The sequence below is a fragment of the Orycteropus afer genome, unplaced genomic scaffold, assembly GCF_000298275.1.
Source record: "Orycteropus afer afer isolate SDZICR_OR568_19922 unplaced genomic scaffold, OryAfe1.0 scaffold00285, whole genome shotgun sequence".
NCBI lineage: Eukaryota > Metazoa > Chordata > Mammalia > Tubulidentata > Orycteropodidae > Orycteropus > Orycteropus afer.
In genome coordinates this window covers 196868-212663 of record NW_006921872.1, presented here as the reverse complement: position 1 = coordinate 212663, position 15796 = coordinate 196868, and the positions used below count along the sequence as shown (strand labels likewise).

The following is a 15796-nucleotide window of genomic DNA, read 5'->3' as shown; positions in this document are numbered from 1 at the left end:
GCCGTGGAGTCGATCGATCCCAACTCATGGTGACCCCATGTGTGTCAGAGTAGAACTGTGCTCCCTAGGGTTTTCTGTGGCTAATTTTTCAGAATTAGATTGTCACGCCTTTCTTCCAAGGTGCTTCTGGGTGGAGTCGACTCTCTAACCTTTCAGTAAGCAACCAAGTGTGTTAATCACTTATACCACCCAGAGACTAATGAGGATATTAGCTAATGTTCATTGGACACTTAATATGCATGAGGTCCTGAACTAAGGGCTTCACATATCTTATCTTCTTTACTCCCTACAATGAGCCTGTCCTATTATGATTCCTGTTTCATAAATGGGGCAACTGGTTGATGGGCTCTGTCCTTTCCAGGTCATGTCTATGTAAGGAGATTGAACCCAGAGCCATCTTTTTCTCCCCACAACCAGGCTCCTATAGCCCAATCTAGGGAGGAATTGGCATAATGCCTAAGGCATTTGACTGCTAACCAGAAGGTTGGTGGTTTAAATCCATGAGCCACTCTGTGGAAGGAAGACTGGGCAATCTACTTCCATAAAGATTCACCGCCTCGGAACCCCAATGGGGGTCACTATGAGTCAGAATCGACTCGATAGCAGTGGGTTTGGTTTTTTGGTTTATTGCCAAGCCAGTGGGTTAGGGCAGAGGCCTGCCTGGGAATGTCACACAGGATGGTCAGGGAGAGAGGAACACAGGAGACAGAGATGGATGGAAGAGGGGAGGAAGGGAGGGCCAATCCTGGGATTCTGGGAAATGGGCTTACAGGACTTGCCTCTGAGCCTTCCATGGGTTCTTAGAGGAATGCAGACCATCTAACAGAACCCAGCTCATAGCTCTAACTCAACATCCTAGCAGAGTCTCAGAGCTCATGGTTTGGGATGTTTCAGGTCAAGTGGCAGAAGGATGACATGGACCACAATCTTAACTTCTTCTCTGTGTCATCTGATGGCAGGATTGTGTCTTGGACGCTTGTGAAGGTGCCTGCTTCCTAGGGAGGATCATGTAGGGGTAGATGGGTGGGTGGGCACTGAATGGCAAAGGGCACCCCCCCACCCTGCTGATTCAGCCCAGCAACACATGGGCTCCTCCTGCACCCCATCTGTCTCTCACTACAGAGCGAGCTGGTTCACACAGATGTCATCAAACTGAAGGTGGAGGGCAGCACCACGGAAGGTCTTGAGGGATTGCAGCTACACACAGTAGGTAGGAATCCCAGCCCATCAACATCAGACCTAGCCAGGTCATTCAGGTGCCATGAGGATCAGTGACAGCAGTCCTCCCTCTCAGTGTCGGATTACCCAACAAGCAAGGTAAACACGGGTTTACTTGTGCTTACTTACTAATCTGTAGTGAACAATTCACATTTTTTCACCACATCAAAAATTCTGTTTCTAGGTATGACTGGCTTCTGTCTCTCTCCCAACTCCATAGCACCTTACTATAGAATCAAAGCCCCTTCAAATTTACAATCCCTGACAGATGGACAGGGTACCCAGTAAGCAAGGTGAAACCCACATCCACGGTGAAAAACATGTAAAACTGTTCACTACAGAGTAGTAATGGAGCTCTGGTGGCGCAGTGCCTAAGGCATTTGACTGCTAACCAGAAGGTTAGCAGTTCAAACCCACCAGCCACTCCGCAAAAGGCAGACTGGGCAATCTACTTCCGAAAGATTTACTGCCTCGGAAACTCAATGGTGGTCACTTGGAGTCAGAATTGACTTGAGGGCAGTCTGTTTGGTTTGGTTTTGGTGTGACAGAATAGTTAGTAAGCACAAGTAAGCCCATGCTTACCTTGCTTATTGGGTAATCCACCCCTGCACCCCCTGATTGAGCACTCCCCCTCCCCAAATCGTGCCCAACAGAAGGTAATCCCTGACCAGTTCAGGCAGGTCCCAGCCCTGCATGCAGACCCTGTTCCTTTTTATGCAGATCAGGTGCTATGATGCAGATCCAGCCATTTATGCAGATCAGGCCCTGTTTACCCAGATCCTGTCCCTGTTTACTCAATTCCTACCCCTGTTTATGCAGACTATATCCCTGTTTGCACAGACCATGTCCCTGTTTGCAGTCCCAGTCCCTGTTTACCCTGACCCTGACCCTGTTCTAACTCACTCCCTGCCTTGTTTACCCAGCCTCTCCCCACCCCCCCCATTCCTGTCATCAGAACCCCTGGCCATTTGTGGAGTTATAACTGCCTGGGACAAGCAGGCCAGGGGGCTGGTTCCTGTTTGCCTGGCCTGGTCCCAGCCCTTACAGGGGTCCGGCTCAGTCTGGCCCAACACCTGGGGAGGGGAGGTGCTGAGAGCTTCCCTCTCGGAGCTGGGCTAAGGGCTGCTCCCTCTTCTTCCCAGGCTGTGGTACTGCCTTTGACTTCCACAAAGAGATCGACTACATGTTCCTAGTGGGCACAGAAGAGGGGAAAATCTACAAGGTGAGGCAGCACTGTCCCTCTCCCCCCATCCCATGCCAGCTTTTTATTGGGCCACCTAGACCTGAGCATGCCCCTTCTAGCCTGCACCTTTCCCCCTTTCTCCCAAAACCAAAACCCACTGCCATTGAGTCAGTTCTGACTCGTAGCAATGCAATAGGACAGAGTAGAACTGCCCCTTAGGGCTTCCAAAGCTGTAAATGTTCACAGAAGTAGACTGCTTCATCTTTCTCCCTCAGAGCAGCTGGTAGGTTTGAACCACAACCAAATGCCTTAACCACTGTAGCACCAGAGTTTCTGCTCTTTCCCTCCAGAATTTATAATTTTCCACAGACCCTATTAGGACAGACCTTAGTGCTCCAGTCCAGGAAGCCTTCCTGAGTGAAGAAGACACATTTCTTGACCTGCTTTGGTGGCAAGAAGAAAAGGGAAATATGGAAAAGGGCATGGAAAAATCTGTAGAGGGTGATTTTGGCCGGCCTAGCATTTTTAGCTCTGGGCCCTTCCTTCCCTCCTGGGATCAGAAGAGGTGGAGGTGGCGGTGGGGGTGGGGGGTGGAACATTTTAGGAGGACTTCCTGGAGGAGATTTGAACTCAAGCTGGGCTTTGAAGGCCAAATAACAAGCAGATTTATTTTTGAAAATGGGGAGCCTCCAGCCGGCAGGATAGAACCTCATGGCTGTCTGCAAGGTCTCAGTGTTACTGGGTGAATGTCCTCTAAAGTGCCATCCATCCAGAAATAGCTCTGCTGCCAGCTTTTCTTAGGCCCAGAGACTCAGAATGTTAATTACATGCAGGCTCCCTGAAGCCCCTGAGGCCCAGACAGAGCTGGTCTGAATGCAAAAGAGGTCCCCACTCCCTCTTCAGCCCTCCCCACATCTGCCCCAGGGAAGCGGGAGAGAAAGAGGTACTTGCTGCTCTGTCTCCTGGAGGCAGGGACTGAGGCCCTTACTGATCTGGGCAAGTACCTGAATAGGAAACTTAGAGACCGAGGTCTGCCCCTGGCTTGGCACCTGCTAAAACCTGGGCAAGGTGGGATGTTATATCATCATTGCAAGGATTCTTTCTCTCTGTGAGCCACAGGTGGACCAGGGCTCTATCTGTCTATCTGTCCACAGGCTCTGGCCTGGAGAGATGGCTAGGCCATACCTGACCCAGGGCCCCAGATGTGCCTGGCCTGGCTCAGGGAAAGAAGGCCTTTTCCACTTAGCCTGGCATTCTCCAGGGTTCATGCCCTCACCCTCTAGGAAGGCTCCTCTGCTCACCTGAGCCCCTAACCCCTTAACCTCCTCTTTTATCTCCGGGTATGTTAAGGGTAGAAAGAGCAGTCAGCTGCCCCAGCTTAGCCTATGACAATGATGTGGAGTGAGAACAGGAGTCTCAGGTTCTGGTCCTCCAGGGCCCCCAGGGAGATGCTATTGCTGACCTCTCCTACTCCCCCATCTCTACCCTCCCAGTGCTCTAAATCCTACTCTAGCCAATTCCTCGACACCTATGATGCCCACGACATGGCAGTGGATGCTGTGTCCTGGAACCCATACCACACCAAGGTCTTCATGTCCTGCAGCTCCGACTGGACGGTGAAGATCTGGGACCATACCATCAAGTGAGGGGCCTGCCCTTGCCCTGCCCACAGTCCTACCCTGGGCTGGTGTCTGTGGGGCCTGGCACTGTGAACCCTCTGTGTCAGGACCTTTCCACCCCTCCAACTCTGTAGGACCCCGATGTTCATTTATGACCTGAACTCGGCCGTGGGCGATGTAGCCTGGGCACCATACTCTTCTACTGTGTTTGCAGCAGTCACCACTGACGGGAAGGTGAGTGCCCTTTCCTACCTGCTTCCTGTTGGAGAGCCCATCCCATGCCAGGTCAGACAGAGAGGACAGTTGAACTGAAGGACTGTGTATTCTCAAGGGTCAAGCCATCCCGGGACCATTTGTCCTATGAGGCTTCAAGGAGTGAGTGGCAGCTATTCATCTTGGAAGAGAGAGTACTCTAGGGGATGGGATCCCATGAGGAGCAGTTGCCTTCTCTGAGACCCCTGGGCAAAGAAGCTACAGGGTGACAGGACCCAGCTCAATCTATGAAAAAACTTTTGAGGCTGAGTTAATCAGTGATTGAAATATTCTCTATAAGGTAGTAAGGTCCCTATCCCTGGAGAATGCAAGCTGAGTCTGGGAAGGAACTTCAGTGGGCAAGGGATGGGAGGAAACTGTTCAACAGTGAGACTTGGTAAAAGCCTAGAAACCAGCATTCTGTGAGCAAATTCTTAGATGCAAACTCATACTGCTTATGGACTTTGATATAAACTGAGAGGCACCTGCTGCCCCAAGGAAAGAGCAGAGTGGTTAAGGCATCACCCTAAAGTCAGTCTACAAAAGGTCGATTCTAGTGCCCAGTTTCAGGCTAGGTGATTCAGGTCCCTGCTCTCATGGAAAAGACAAGAAGCAACAACAGCAAAATCCCTGCAGCACTAAGTGCTAACCAGAGAATTTAAAGGAAGTGATATATGTACACAAATGTTCATAACAAATGGTTATTCATAATAGCCAAAAAGGCCAAAAAGTGGTGTAGTGCCTAAGACATATGACTGCTAACCAGAAGGCTGGTGGTGCAAATCCACCAGCCACTCCTTGGAAGGAAGACTGGGCAATCTACCTCCATAGAGATACTGCCTTGGAAACTCAAAGAGGGGTCGCTATGAGTCGCAATGAACTTGATGGCAGTGAGTTTGTAAAATGTAGTATATCCATATGATATCTTTATTTTCAGCAATAACAAGTACTACTTACTGCTTGGGAGCTCTGGTAGCATAGTGGCTAAAGCACTTGACTGCTAACCAGAAGGCTGGCAGTTCAAACCCACCAGCCACTCCTCGGAAGGAAGATGGGGCAATCTACTTCCACAGTGATACTGCCTCGGAAACCCAAGGAGGAGTCTCTATGAATAGGGTCCGACTCGATGGCACATAACAACAACAACAACTTACTGCTACTACAACATGAATGAAAACATACCTAGTGAAAGAAGCCAGTCATAAAGGATCATATATTGTGTAATTCCATTTCAGATATGAAATACACAGAATAGGCAAATCTGTAGAAACAATAAGTAGATTTATGGTTGTCTAGGGTTGGAGGGAGGCAAAAAATGGGAAGTGACTCTCATAGGTACAGAGTTACTTTTTAGGACGATGAAAATAATCTAAAACTGGTTGTGGTGATGGTTGTGCCGCTCTGTGAATGTATGAAAAACTATTGAATTGTACACTTTAAATGAGTGAATTATATCGCAATAAAGCTTTTATATTATTACAGAAAAAAAAAAGAGAGAATGTAATGAAAGAGAAGGGCTGGGTGGGCCTTTAGATAGAGTGGTCAGGGAAGGCTTCTTTGAGGAGGTAACATTCAATTTGAGAACTGAATGACAAAAAGGCATCACCACTCATGTGAAGCTGGGGCATCAGGGGTGCATGAGGGCTATGATTCCAGACAGAGGGCACAGCTAGGTGGGAATGAGCTTGAAGGGAATGAGTTTCTAGAACAGAAAGGCAAGTGTATCTGGAGGGTATTGTAGTGAGCAAGAGGGACAGAGGAGAGCATTAGGTGAGAGTAGAAAGGTGGACCCAGGTAAGGAATCTGGATTTTACTTACAGCTCCAAGAGACACTATTGGAGGATTTAAAATGTTTAATGGTAAGTCTGACCACAGCCTTGAAAATGGATTGTAGATTGGAGTGGAAGCAGGGAGACCAGTTAGGAGGCTGCCACAGTTGTTCACACAAGAACTGGTCATGGTCTGGATTAACATCAAACATTTATTGACCACTTATATGTCAAGCACTATCTGAGGACTTTACATATATTAGTTGGTGTAAATCTTAGCTCTGCTATTTACTAACAAGTTAGCCTCTAAGTGCCTCTAACTCCTCATTTACCAGAATCTACTTTACAGAGTGGTTCTGAGAATTATAATTAGATGATGCAACCATGTAACATGCTTGCCCAGGGTACATAGTAAGTGCTCAATAAATGATAGCTGTGGTTATTGTTAATTTTGGATAGACTTAAGAGTTTCTTGGAAACTTTTTATTTCTCACTCCCCCAACCACAGGAAAACCCTCTGCCCTCCAGTTTTGCATGCAAGTCATTGGCCTTGTGTAGTGTTTCCCCAGAAAGCCCAAGGGCTGGTTCCTCTGAGGTAGGGGATAGGAGCCCTACTACCCCTGAGTATACTGACACTGACCTATCTGCAGGCCCACGTGTTCGACTTGGCCATCAACAAATACGAGGCCATCTGCAACCAGCCCGTGGTGGCCAAAAAGAAGAACAAGATCACCCACGTACAGTTCAATCCCATCCACCCCATCATCATTGTGGGTGATGACCGTGGGCACATTACCTGCCTCAAGCTCTCACCTAACTTGCGTAAAATGCCTAAGGTACAAACTTGGGGGAGGGGTACCCCAAGAGAGAAAAGTCTCCAGGATGGTAAGGGATGAGAGAGAAGGATGGAATCAAGTGTGGTCCCTAAGTGTCTGGCTTGGGACACCCCAGGTAGTGGTATTGTCCAAATGGAGAGCAGAGGAGGAAAATCAGGTTTGTGGGGGAGATAATGAGATCGGGTCTGACATGCTGAGACTGAGTTACCTGCAGTGGGGCCCCCCAGCTCAAGGCATCCAGTGAGCAGGGGACTCTATGGGTCTGAAGCTTGGGGAAGTGCATGGACATCATTGGATTATGGGTAGCACAGGAAGCTGTGGATGTAGGCCAAGTCTACATCCAGCGACTCTGGGCTTAGTTACTGCTTCACTGGCTGGGCTTACACAGGGCTGCAGTTCCAGTGGTCCCTGAGCAGGGAGCTGTGAGTCCACACAGGGAAGAAGGAAATGAGCTGTGAGAAGGGTAACTAGGTCAATAGCTATGCAGTCCTCCTTTTGAGCTCCGATTCCTGTTTCTGGGGTCTGTTATTATCAAGAGGCCCTACCCAGAGCCCAAGGACCCCAAATCCAGGCCACAGAGCCCAGAGCTATGACCTCAAAGTCTAGAACTCAGAGTCTAGATTAGAACCCAGGCCTCAAAATCCAGAGCTCAAGAACTCAGTTAAAAACTCAGAGCCCAGCCCAGCCCATTTATTTGGATGTTGTTATTTGAAGCCCAGTGCAGCTGGGTAGAGCTAAGAGAAGAAATGAAATTTGCTTTCTGCCAGGTTCTGGGTCAGGATCAGGACTGGACCAGGGCTGGGCCAAGTTGCCTTGACAACAGTACCCCTGATTGCAGTTGGAGTCCTTTACTATAGTTTGAAGTTAGGGCAGAGGCCTGTCTTTTTCAAGTACTGACACTTCCCCCCATGTCCCTCTACCATTGCAAGGCCACTGCACTGTCCCTCTGGTGCTGAACTGGTTCATTCCCCACCATGTCCAGGGAGGCAAGGGGTGGGAGTTTGGCCCGGCCTGTAATTGTAGCCAGCTGGGGGAGGGGGGGGTGGACTTGGCTATAAATACTCAGAAGACTGCTACGCTCGGCAGCTGTGGCCCAGAGGCTGTGGTGGGCTCAGGGGGAGGGGGCCAGGCGTGGTCTGAAGCTGCTGAGCCCAGCTAGTTGGCCCCAAGGAGTGGGGGGAGGAGGCAGCACAATTTGTGGAACAGATAAAATGTGTTCTTAATTAACTGAGGAGAGAAACTCAGGCTTAAGTTGACAGAGCTGGACAGCCCTCTGGGAGAGATGATTGCCACCCCTTGGGGCAGGGGGTACAGTCATGACACCATGAGGGAGTGGTACCTATGGGAGGGGACCTGACCTGCCTGACCTCCCTGATCTCGGGAGGCAAGGCTCTCCCACAGTCCCAGCTTCTCTCACAGCAAGGTCAGTCCTGGCTGTGAGCTGGCTCCGTCTGGCTGGGATCCTATGCCCAAGGGACTAACGACACAGGTACCTGGGGCTCTGAGGACCTAAGCAGGTCACAGTGGATTGAAGGTCCCTGTGAAATTACCATCTGAGCCCCATCACAGCTAAGTGATTCATGCAAAAGGAAGTCCTCGGGATACCCGTCACCCCTCCTCTGTGGGCAGCAGCTTCCCTGCCCTTTGAGAAGCTTAGCCACAGAGATCTGGGCTGCCTAGCCCAGGGAGCTTCCCATGATGGGTGTCAAACCCTGCTTGTCAAAGGTCAAGGATTATCTTTCCCTAACTACTGTATTGGTGAGAAACTAAGGATCAGAGAGGCAAAGGACTTGCCCAAAGCCACATAGAGGGTTAATGACAGAGCTGGAATTAAAAGCCAGGTCCTCTAACACTCAGGAGATAGGGTGAGGCCGAGAAGGGAACCTGAGCTTAATTCAGGAAAGAGTGGGAAGAGAGAAAAAGAAATCTTTTTCTCTAGAAAATAGAAGTGATCTGGGTAATGGCAAAGGCCCTGGGCTGCAAGGGGTTAGGGGAGACAGATTTGCTTACAGGGGCAGGGGCTACACCAGGAAGAAACCTGAGCCCCAGAGTCAGCAGCCTGGATGGGGCCCTGCACTCTCCCCCTACCTCCCAGCACAGGTAGCTTCCAAGCTGGGCCCTCAGCAGGCAAGGCTGGAGCAAGTGCCAGTGAGCAGTGGGCACAGGTGGCTGAGAAGGAAAGGGCCAGGAGCCGAGGGAAGACAGGAAATGGCTGCTGCCCAGCCTGCCCCAGCACAACCCACCCTCCACTGGCTGGGTAGAGTGTGGATGGCACTGGGGCCGGTTTGCTAAGGAGCTCTTGGGCCTGTGGCCAACACATACCCAGAGTCCCGATTCAGGGCCCAGCTCACCAGTGGAAGCATTAAAAAAAAAAAAAAAGTGCTCTGTAAGCTGGGATGCTGTTAGTTGCCATTGTGTTGATTCCAAACCATGGTGACTTCATGTGTACAGAGTAGAACTGCTCCTTAGGGTTTTTAAGTCTGTGACCTTTCAAAAGCGGATCACCAGACCTGTCTTCTCAAGCACCTCTGGGAGGGTTTGAGCTGCCACGTTTCAGCTAATAGTTGACCACTTAATAGTTTGCATTGCCCAGGAACTCCTGTAGGCTGAGGTGAGGGGTTATAAATTCAGGACTCTTCTTTTGAGGCATAGTTCCAGCCAAGGACATATGAAGTCATGTAGGATATCCCATCTGCCTTCATGGGTCTTGTGACACACTCCTGTACCCTGGGTTTGTCTGACTGAGCAGACCTGGCCCTAAATGGCACCACACCTCCAACCTGAGCTGAGGGAATTAGGTAAGAACACTAGGTAGGGGCACCTGTAGCTTTGACCACATTCCTCTCTTACCCCAAACAGGCATCTCTTAGCTCTTTGATAGACCTTAGCCAGAGACCTTCCTATGGTCCCAATGGTCAGAGACCTCACCCTTCCCCAGGGCTACAGCTCTCCCCTTGCTTGAAAGGCCAGTTCCTCTGAGGGTCAGTGGATGGATGCCTTCCTGAACTGCTCCCAGCATAAAGATCCTATGTCCATCTGAGGTCCAACCCAGAGCTGGATGCCTCTCCCAGGCTTTCAGCTGGCCCCTGTCACTTAACCTGAGCTGGGCAGAGATCTAGAACATAACAGGCAGGGGAAGGGTGGGCACAGGAAGCAGTGCCAGAATCCAGAAAGAGGTGGCCCATCCTCTCTCTTACCATTCCTCCCCCCATTTGCAGGAAAAGAAGGGGCAGGAAGTGCAGAAGGGTCCAGCTGTGGAGATCGCAAAATTGGACAAATTGCTGAACCTGGTGAGGGAAGTGAAAACCAAGACTTGAGGGCTGGTCTTTCCCATTTCTTGTAGTCCCTGACACTGGTACCTAGCCCGGCCTTAGTACTTAGCATGCAACCCCAGCCCTGACCAGATCCCAGTATCTGCTTTAGCCCTAGCACCTTACCTCGGAACTTGGCCTACAACCATCATTACCTCCTCCCACTTTACACAAATAAACATCTCTGGAAGCCCACCCCACATCTTTAGTCTTGCTATTGCAGGGCCCTCAGGAAAAGGAGAAAATCTCAGGGTAGAGCCATAGTTCTGTTTATTATCCAGCAAACAGTAGGAGGACCAAAGGAGAGGCCTAGTCTGGACACCCTCCCATTATTGCCATAGGTTCCAGTTTGTTTCCCCAACTAGAGGGCCGAAAGGCGCTCAGCCTAGGAAGAGGGTGGACCCAGCCCCCTAGTCCTTGGGATGGAGCAGAGTCCATCCCTGGCCCTAGCACCAACTCATGAAACCCCACCCCAGGCCCATCTCCCTAGAGCTCCTAAGCCCCTCTTGGAACCAGGCTGGCTAGACTCTGGGTTGCCAGGTCTGGACTTCCAGACTGGACTTCCGAGTTCTGGACCCCAGGCTGGCTGAACTCTTGGATCGTGATTCCAGGCTCTGGGCAGGATGGACTTAGGTCCCAGGCTCCAGGCTAGGCCAGGGGCCTTCAGGGCTGCAACAGATAGCTGCCCTCATGGCTGGGCTTCTGGGGTGGAGGTGCCTTTTCAGGACAGGGGCCAGGGCTGGAGTTGGGACTAGATTCAGAGAGGGAGTCAATGTCCGCAGAACGGGAGTGGCAGGCCCAACAGAGAATGACCCAGAGCAGCAGCAGCAAGAGGCCTACAAGGCCGTTGCAGACGATGGCGATGAGGGCCCCCTGGGAGATAGCTGCCCCCATGACGGGCAGCACCCTCAGACCAGCACAGACAGCGGGGCTGCTTCAATGGCAAGGCCCATGCCGAGGCAGGACTCTGGTACAGCCAGCCTTCCAAGGATACTGTCCTGTCTACACGTTTGATGATTCCCGGCCAGTGGAGATGTCCACCTGAAGTCCTGAGCCTGTGTGGGGTACAGAGCAAAGGAGAGGATGGTAAGGAAAAAGGAATGAGGTGAGGCCTAGGAGGAGCAGTTGGAGAAGAGAGCCCTCCTCCCACATCTCCGACCTCTCTGGCAGAGGACTTTGGGTCCCAGCAGGCCCAAATACCCCACAGAGCCAATGCCCTCCCCATCTTCAAGCCTGGCTCTAGGCACCTAGGTGTAGCTGCAGTGGGGAGTGGTGGAACAGGCAGCCTGTATCTTATTCTCTTTGGACCCAGTGGGCCTGGCCTGGCCCTGTCTACTGAGCTTCCAGCCCTCAAAAACACTCTGTGTTGGGGTGGGCCTGAGAGAATAAAGACTGTGACCAGCTTTGGTGTGGCCTGGATGCCTCCTCATCTCAGGACTCAAGCCAGCCAGCCCAGGAGACCTCCAGAGGCGCCAGCGCACACAGAGGGAACTTTGTGGAGGCCCTGGCAGGCATGTGTAGGTTCCATGTGTCCAAGGCTGGGTACCTGGGTGTGCCTCTCGATGGGACTCTCTCCAGGTCAGGTGCGTGTGTCTCTGTGTCTGGCTCTCTTACTCTGTCTCTCAGTTCCCTTGCCTGGTTGTGAGCCTCTGCCCCTGTTTACCCACTTCTGTGTTTGTATGTGACTGCCTTTCTCTCTGTGTGTAGCTTTCTTTATATGCTTCTCTGTGTGTCCCCATCTCTTAGTGTCTGTGTCTCTGTGTCTCGTTGCTCTCCAGATTTGTTTCTTTGTGTTTCTCAGTATCAATCTCCGGTTGTTTCTCCCTGTCTCTATGTCTATGGGCTTCCTGTATCTCTCTTGCTTCCCAGCTGGGTGCCCTCCTGTCCCCCTGGACCTGAGTGTCTCTCCCCCTCTCCGTAGGGTCTCTCTGTCTCTGTGGTTCTGTGAGTCTCTTGTGTGTCTGTCTTTGTGTCTCTCTTTCTCCTCGTTTATGGAAGTATCTCTGCCGCTGTGAGGTTTCCTTCCCTTGGTTTCTGGGTCTCCACGCCCGTGTCCGTGATGGTAGGGCGCCCCTTACCTGAGTTTAGCCCGGTGCGCGCCGGCGGGAGGGTCCGGGGCAGCAGGATGCTCCGCGCCGACTGAGGATCGGGAGCTTGCGGGAGGCGGGCAGGGCGACGTTCCCTCCCCCGGCCCTCCCCCTCGGCCGCGCAGCCTCTGCCGGCCGCTCCCGCCGCGGCGCGACCGGGGGGGAAGGGGAGGGCGGCCTCTGCCGCGGGCGGTCTGCGGCGGGCACCTCCTCCCCCTGGGGCGGTGCCTCCTCCGCTGTGCGACCGCTAGCTCGCTCGCTCTCTAGCTCAGGGGCGCTCGGGAGGCAGTGGCGCGAGGCTCGGCTGGGCTCGGTTGCATTCGGCTGGGCTCGGCTATGCTCGGCTGGGCTCGGCGGGGCTCGGCTTACAGCAAAAACAGCAAAGACCCCGGCCTCTTGGGGGGGCGATCCGCGGCCGGCAGCCTGTCTGGGGCGGGGCCATCCCCGCGCTGCCGCTGCTGCTGCTGCTGCTGCTGCTGGGGCTGCTGCTGCTGCGGCTGCGGCTGCTGCTGCTGCGGCTGTTGCTGCTGTTGCTGCTGTCCAATTGGCTGGCTAAGCCAGGCTTCCCTGCCATTGGTTGTGTGCTGGGGAGGGGACTGGTCCGCCCCTTGTGCTGGCGCGGGCCGTAGGGTTGAAGAGGCTGGCTGCTCTGTCTTGATACCTCCCAGTGGGTGGGGTCCACCTTCTTCCTAAAATTTCTCGCACCTTCCACACCTGAGATGTGTGGAAGCTGCACATCCAACATCTGAACAAGGCCTCTGCACCCCCACATCTGAGGAGACTGCCCTCCATATCTGGTAGAGGTCTCCTTCCCCATCATCCAGAGAAAAGCCCTGCATCCCCATACCTGGGAGAAGACTGAACCTCCTCATCTTGGAAGCCCCCTGGACTCCCTCAAGTCCCCCTCCCAGGTGGGACTCTGCATCTCGATTATAGTTAGCACCATATCCCCTGGCCTCCGGAGGTGTGAGAATCTTTGGCAACACAAATTCTTTGCTACACATTTACTGAGTTCTCACCTAGTGTTGGTTGCAAGGCTTGTTCTTTGCTGTTCTGTGGCGGAGTCTGGGGGAGAGAGAGGAATGGGGTATCCCAAGAGATGACTCAGCCCTGGCTGGAATAGGACCAGGCATGGTGGAGGTAGAAGCTGTCCCCAAAAGATCAGCTTGGGCAGGAGCAGTCAGGCTTTCCTCTTCCTGACCCTTACATGCCCATGATTCTTAAGGCCTCTGTTCTGGGCCCTCTTCTCATTCCATTCTACTTACTTTCAATGGATGATCATAGCTCTGAAACTATATCATGAAGACCCCTGGTGATCCCAAATCCAGCCTTTACATCTCCCTGGAATACTAGACTCATACAGCCAAGTGCTTAATGGAATCATTGATTTCTGGTTCTGCCACTTACTAGCTCTGTGAGTTTGGGCAAGTTACTTGACCTATCGTAGCCTCAGCCTCTCCATCTGTAAAATGATTATAGTAATAGCTATTGTTATTATTCACTAATTAATTATGCTAACCAGATCAGCCAAATTTTGGCAAATGACAGCTGACACCCCCCCCCCAAGGACCATGTGGCTAAGGTGATTTAAATAGCTGATTTTTTTTTAGAAGTAGATCACTAGCCCTTTCTTCTGGTGCACTTCTGGGTGGTCTTGAACCTCCAGCCTTCAGTTAACAGCCATATATGTTAATCATTTGTAGCACCAGGGCACCATCAGACATTAGAGAATGATTTGGGCTGCTGAATGGCAGGAAGATTAAAGGTGTTTGAGTGTGAAGGAAAGGAGTAATGAAAAGGACTGAAATGATACAGGGGACTAGAAGTGGAGAACAGAGAGCATTGAAAGCTATAATTGGCAGAAAGTAGAGACCTATAAGATGTCTACCTGTGTTTTCCTGACTATGCAAAAGCATTTGACTGTGTGGATCATAACAAATTATAGATAACATTGCAAAGAATGGGGCTACCAGAACACTTAATTATGCTAATGAGGTACCTGTACATAGATCAAGAGGCTGTCATTCAAACAGAACAAGGGGATCCTGAATGGTTTAAAATCAGGAAGGGTGTGTGTCAGGGTTGTATCCTTTCACCATACTTATTCAATCTGTATGCTGAGCAAATAATCCAAGAAGTTGGACTATATGAAGAGGAATACAGCATCAGGATTGGAGGAAGACTCGTTAATAACCTGCAGTATGCAGATGACACATCCTTGCTTGCTGAAAGTGAAGATGACTTGAAGCACTTACTGATGAAGATCAAAGACGTTAGTCGGCAGTGTGGATTACACCTCAACATAAAGAAAATGAAAATCCTCACAACTGGACTGGTAAGCAACATCATGATAAGTGGCAAAAGACTATAAAGTTGTCAGAGATTTCATTTTACTGATCAGGTATGTCTAGGCAAAACAGAATATACTCATGACCGTATATAGGTTGGCAGGTGATATTTAACCGGGATCATAAAAGCTTCTAAGCGGCCATATAGAGGCAACAATGGTCTTTTCCTCGTCTAGAGAAAATAAGAATGAAGAAAACCAAAGATGTGTGGAAACAATTGTTCCAAAGGACTGGTGGACCATGTGAATCTCAGCCTATATGACCATGAGACCAGAAGAACTAGATGGTTGACCATTGTCAACCACTCAGAAAAGGATCAGTGCCGGAGATCTGGATAGAGTGGGAGAATAATGTGGAACTAAACTCAAAATTATAAAAAAAAAAAAAAAAAGACCAGGTTTACTGGTCTGATAGAGCCTGGTGAGACCCCTGACACTATGGGCTCTAGTTACCCTTCAGGTCTGGAATTGAATGCACTCCTGTGGCTTCCAGCCAAATAATAAACAGCCATATAGGGTGAATATTTACATCTGATAGATACACTCCTTAGAAAGATCAATCAGGGAGAATAGAAGGGCAGTATTTGCATAAGGAGATAGCTCAAGGGGTAGGAATGAATGGGAAAGAAGGACACATGAAAGAGGTAACTACAGGGAGGAAGTGGGAAGAGAGCTGTTACATTGTGGGAAATTGCAGTCAATATATGAAACAAAATATGTTTGAACTGCTGTATGGAAAATGAATTTTCTCTGTAAACTTTCACCCAAATCACAATAAAAATTTATTTGAAAAAAAAAAGATTTCATTTTACTTGGATCCTCAGTCAACACTCATGGAAGCAGCAGTCATGGAATCAGATGATGTATTGTACTGGGCAAATCAGCTACAAAAGACCTCTTTAAAGTATTAAGAAGCAAAGATGTCACTTTGAAGACTAAGGTGTGCCTAAGCCAAGCCATGGTATTTTCAGTAGACTCCTATGCATGTGAAAGCTGGACAATGAATAAGGAAGACCAAAGAAGAATTGATGCTTTTGATTGTGGTGTTGGTGAAGAATACTGAAAATACCATGGACTGCCAGAAGAATGAACAAATCTGTCCTAGAAGTGCAGCTGGAATGCTCCTTAGAAGCAAGAATGGCCAGACTTTGTCTCACCTACTGTGGTCATGTTG

At 50.5% G+C, this 15796-nt stretch overlaps 2 protein-coding genes across 2 annotated transcripts in view; one reads left to right on the top strand and one right to left on the bottom strand.

The window, feature by feature from the left end:
- The window catches only part of DNAI1 (dynein axonemal intermediate chain 1), a 64810-nt gene extending 54616 nt beyond the window's left edge, over nucleotides 1-10194 (top strand). The window contains exons 14-20 of the mRNA XM_007950658.2: nucleotides 895-984; nucleotides 1123-1210; nucleotides 2361-2440; nucleotides 3895-4043; nucleotides 4155-4254; nucleotides 6692-6877; nucleotides 10096-10194. Coding sequence (XP_007948849.1) covers nucleotides 895-984; nucleotides 1123-1210; nucleotides 2361-2440; nucleotides 3895-4043; nucleotides 4155-4254; nucleotides 6692-6877; nucleotides 10096-10194 — 792 coding nt within the window. The remainder of the gene's footprint in view (nucleotides 1-894; nucleotides 985-1122; nucleotides 1211-2360; nucleotides 2441-3894; nucleotides 4044-4154; nucleotides 4255-6691; nucleotides 6878-10095) is intronic.
- A 2078-nt stretch (nucleotides 10195-12272) lies between these two features.
- CNTFR (ciliary neurotrophic factor receptor) overlaps nucleotides 12273-15796 on the bottom strand; it is a 41787-nt gene continuing 38263 nt past the window's right edge. Inside the window, exon 8 of the mRNA XM_007950656.2 lies at nucleotides 12273-12639. Within this exon, the coding sequence (XP_007948847.2) occupies nucleotides 12273-12639 (367 nt within the window). The remainder of the gene's footprint in view (nucleotides 12640-15796) is intronic.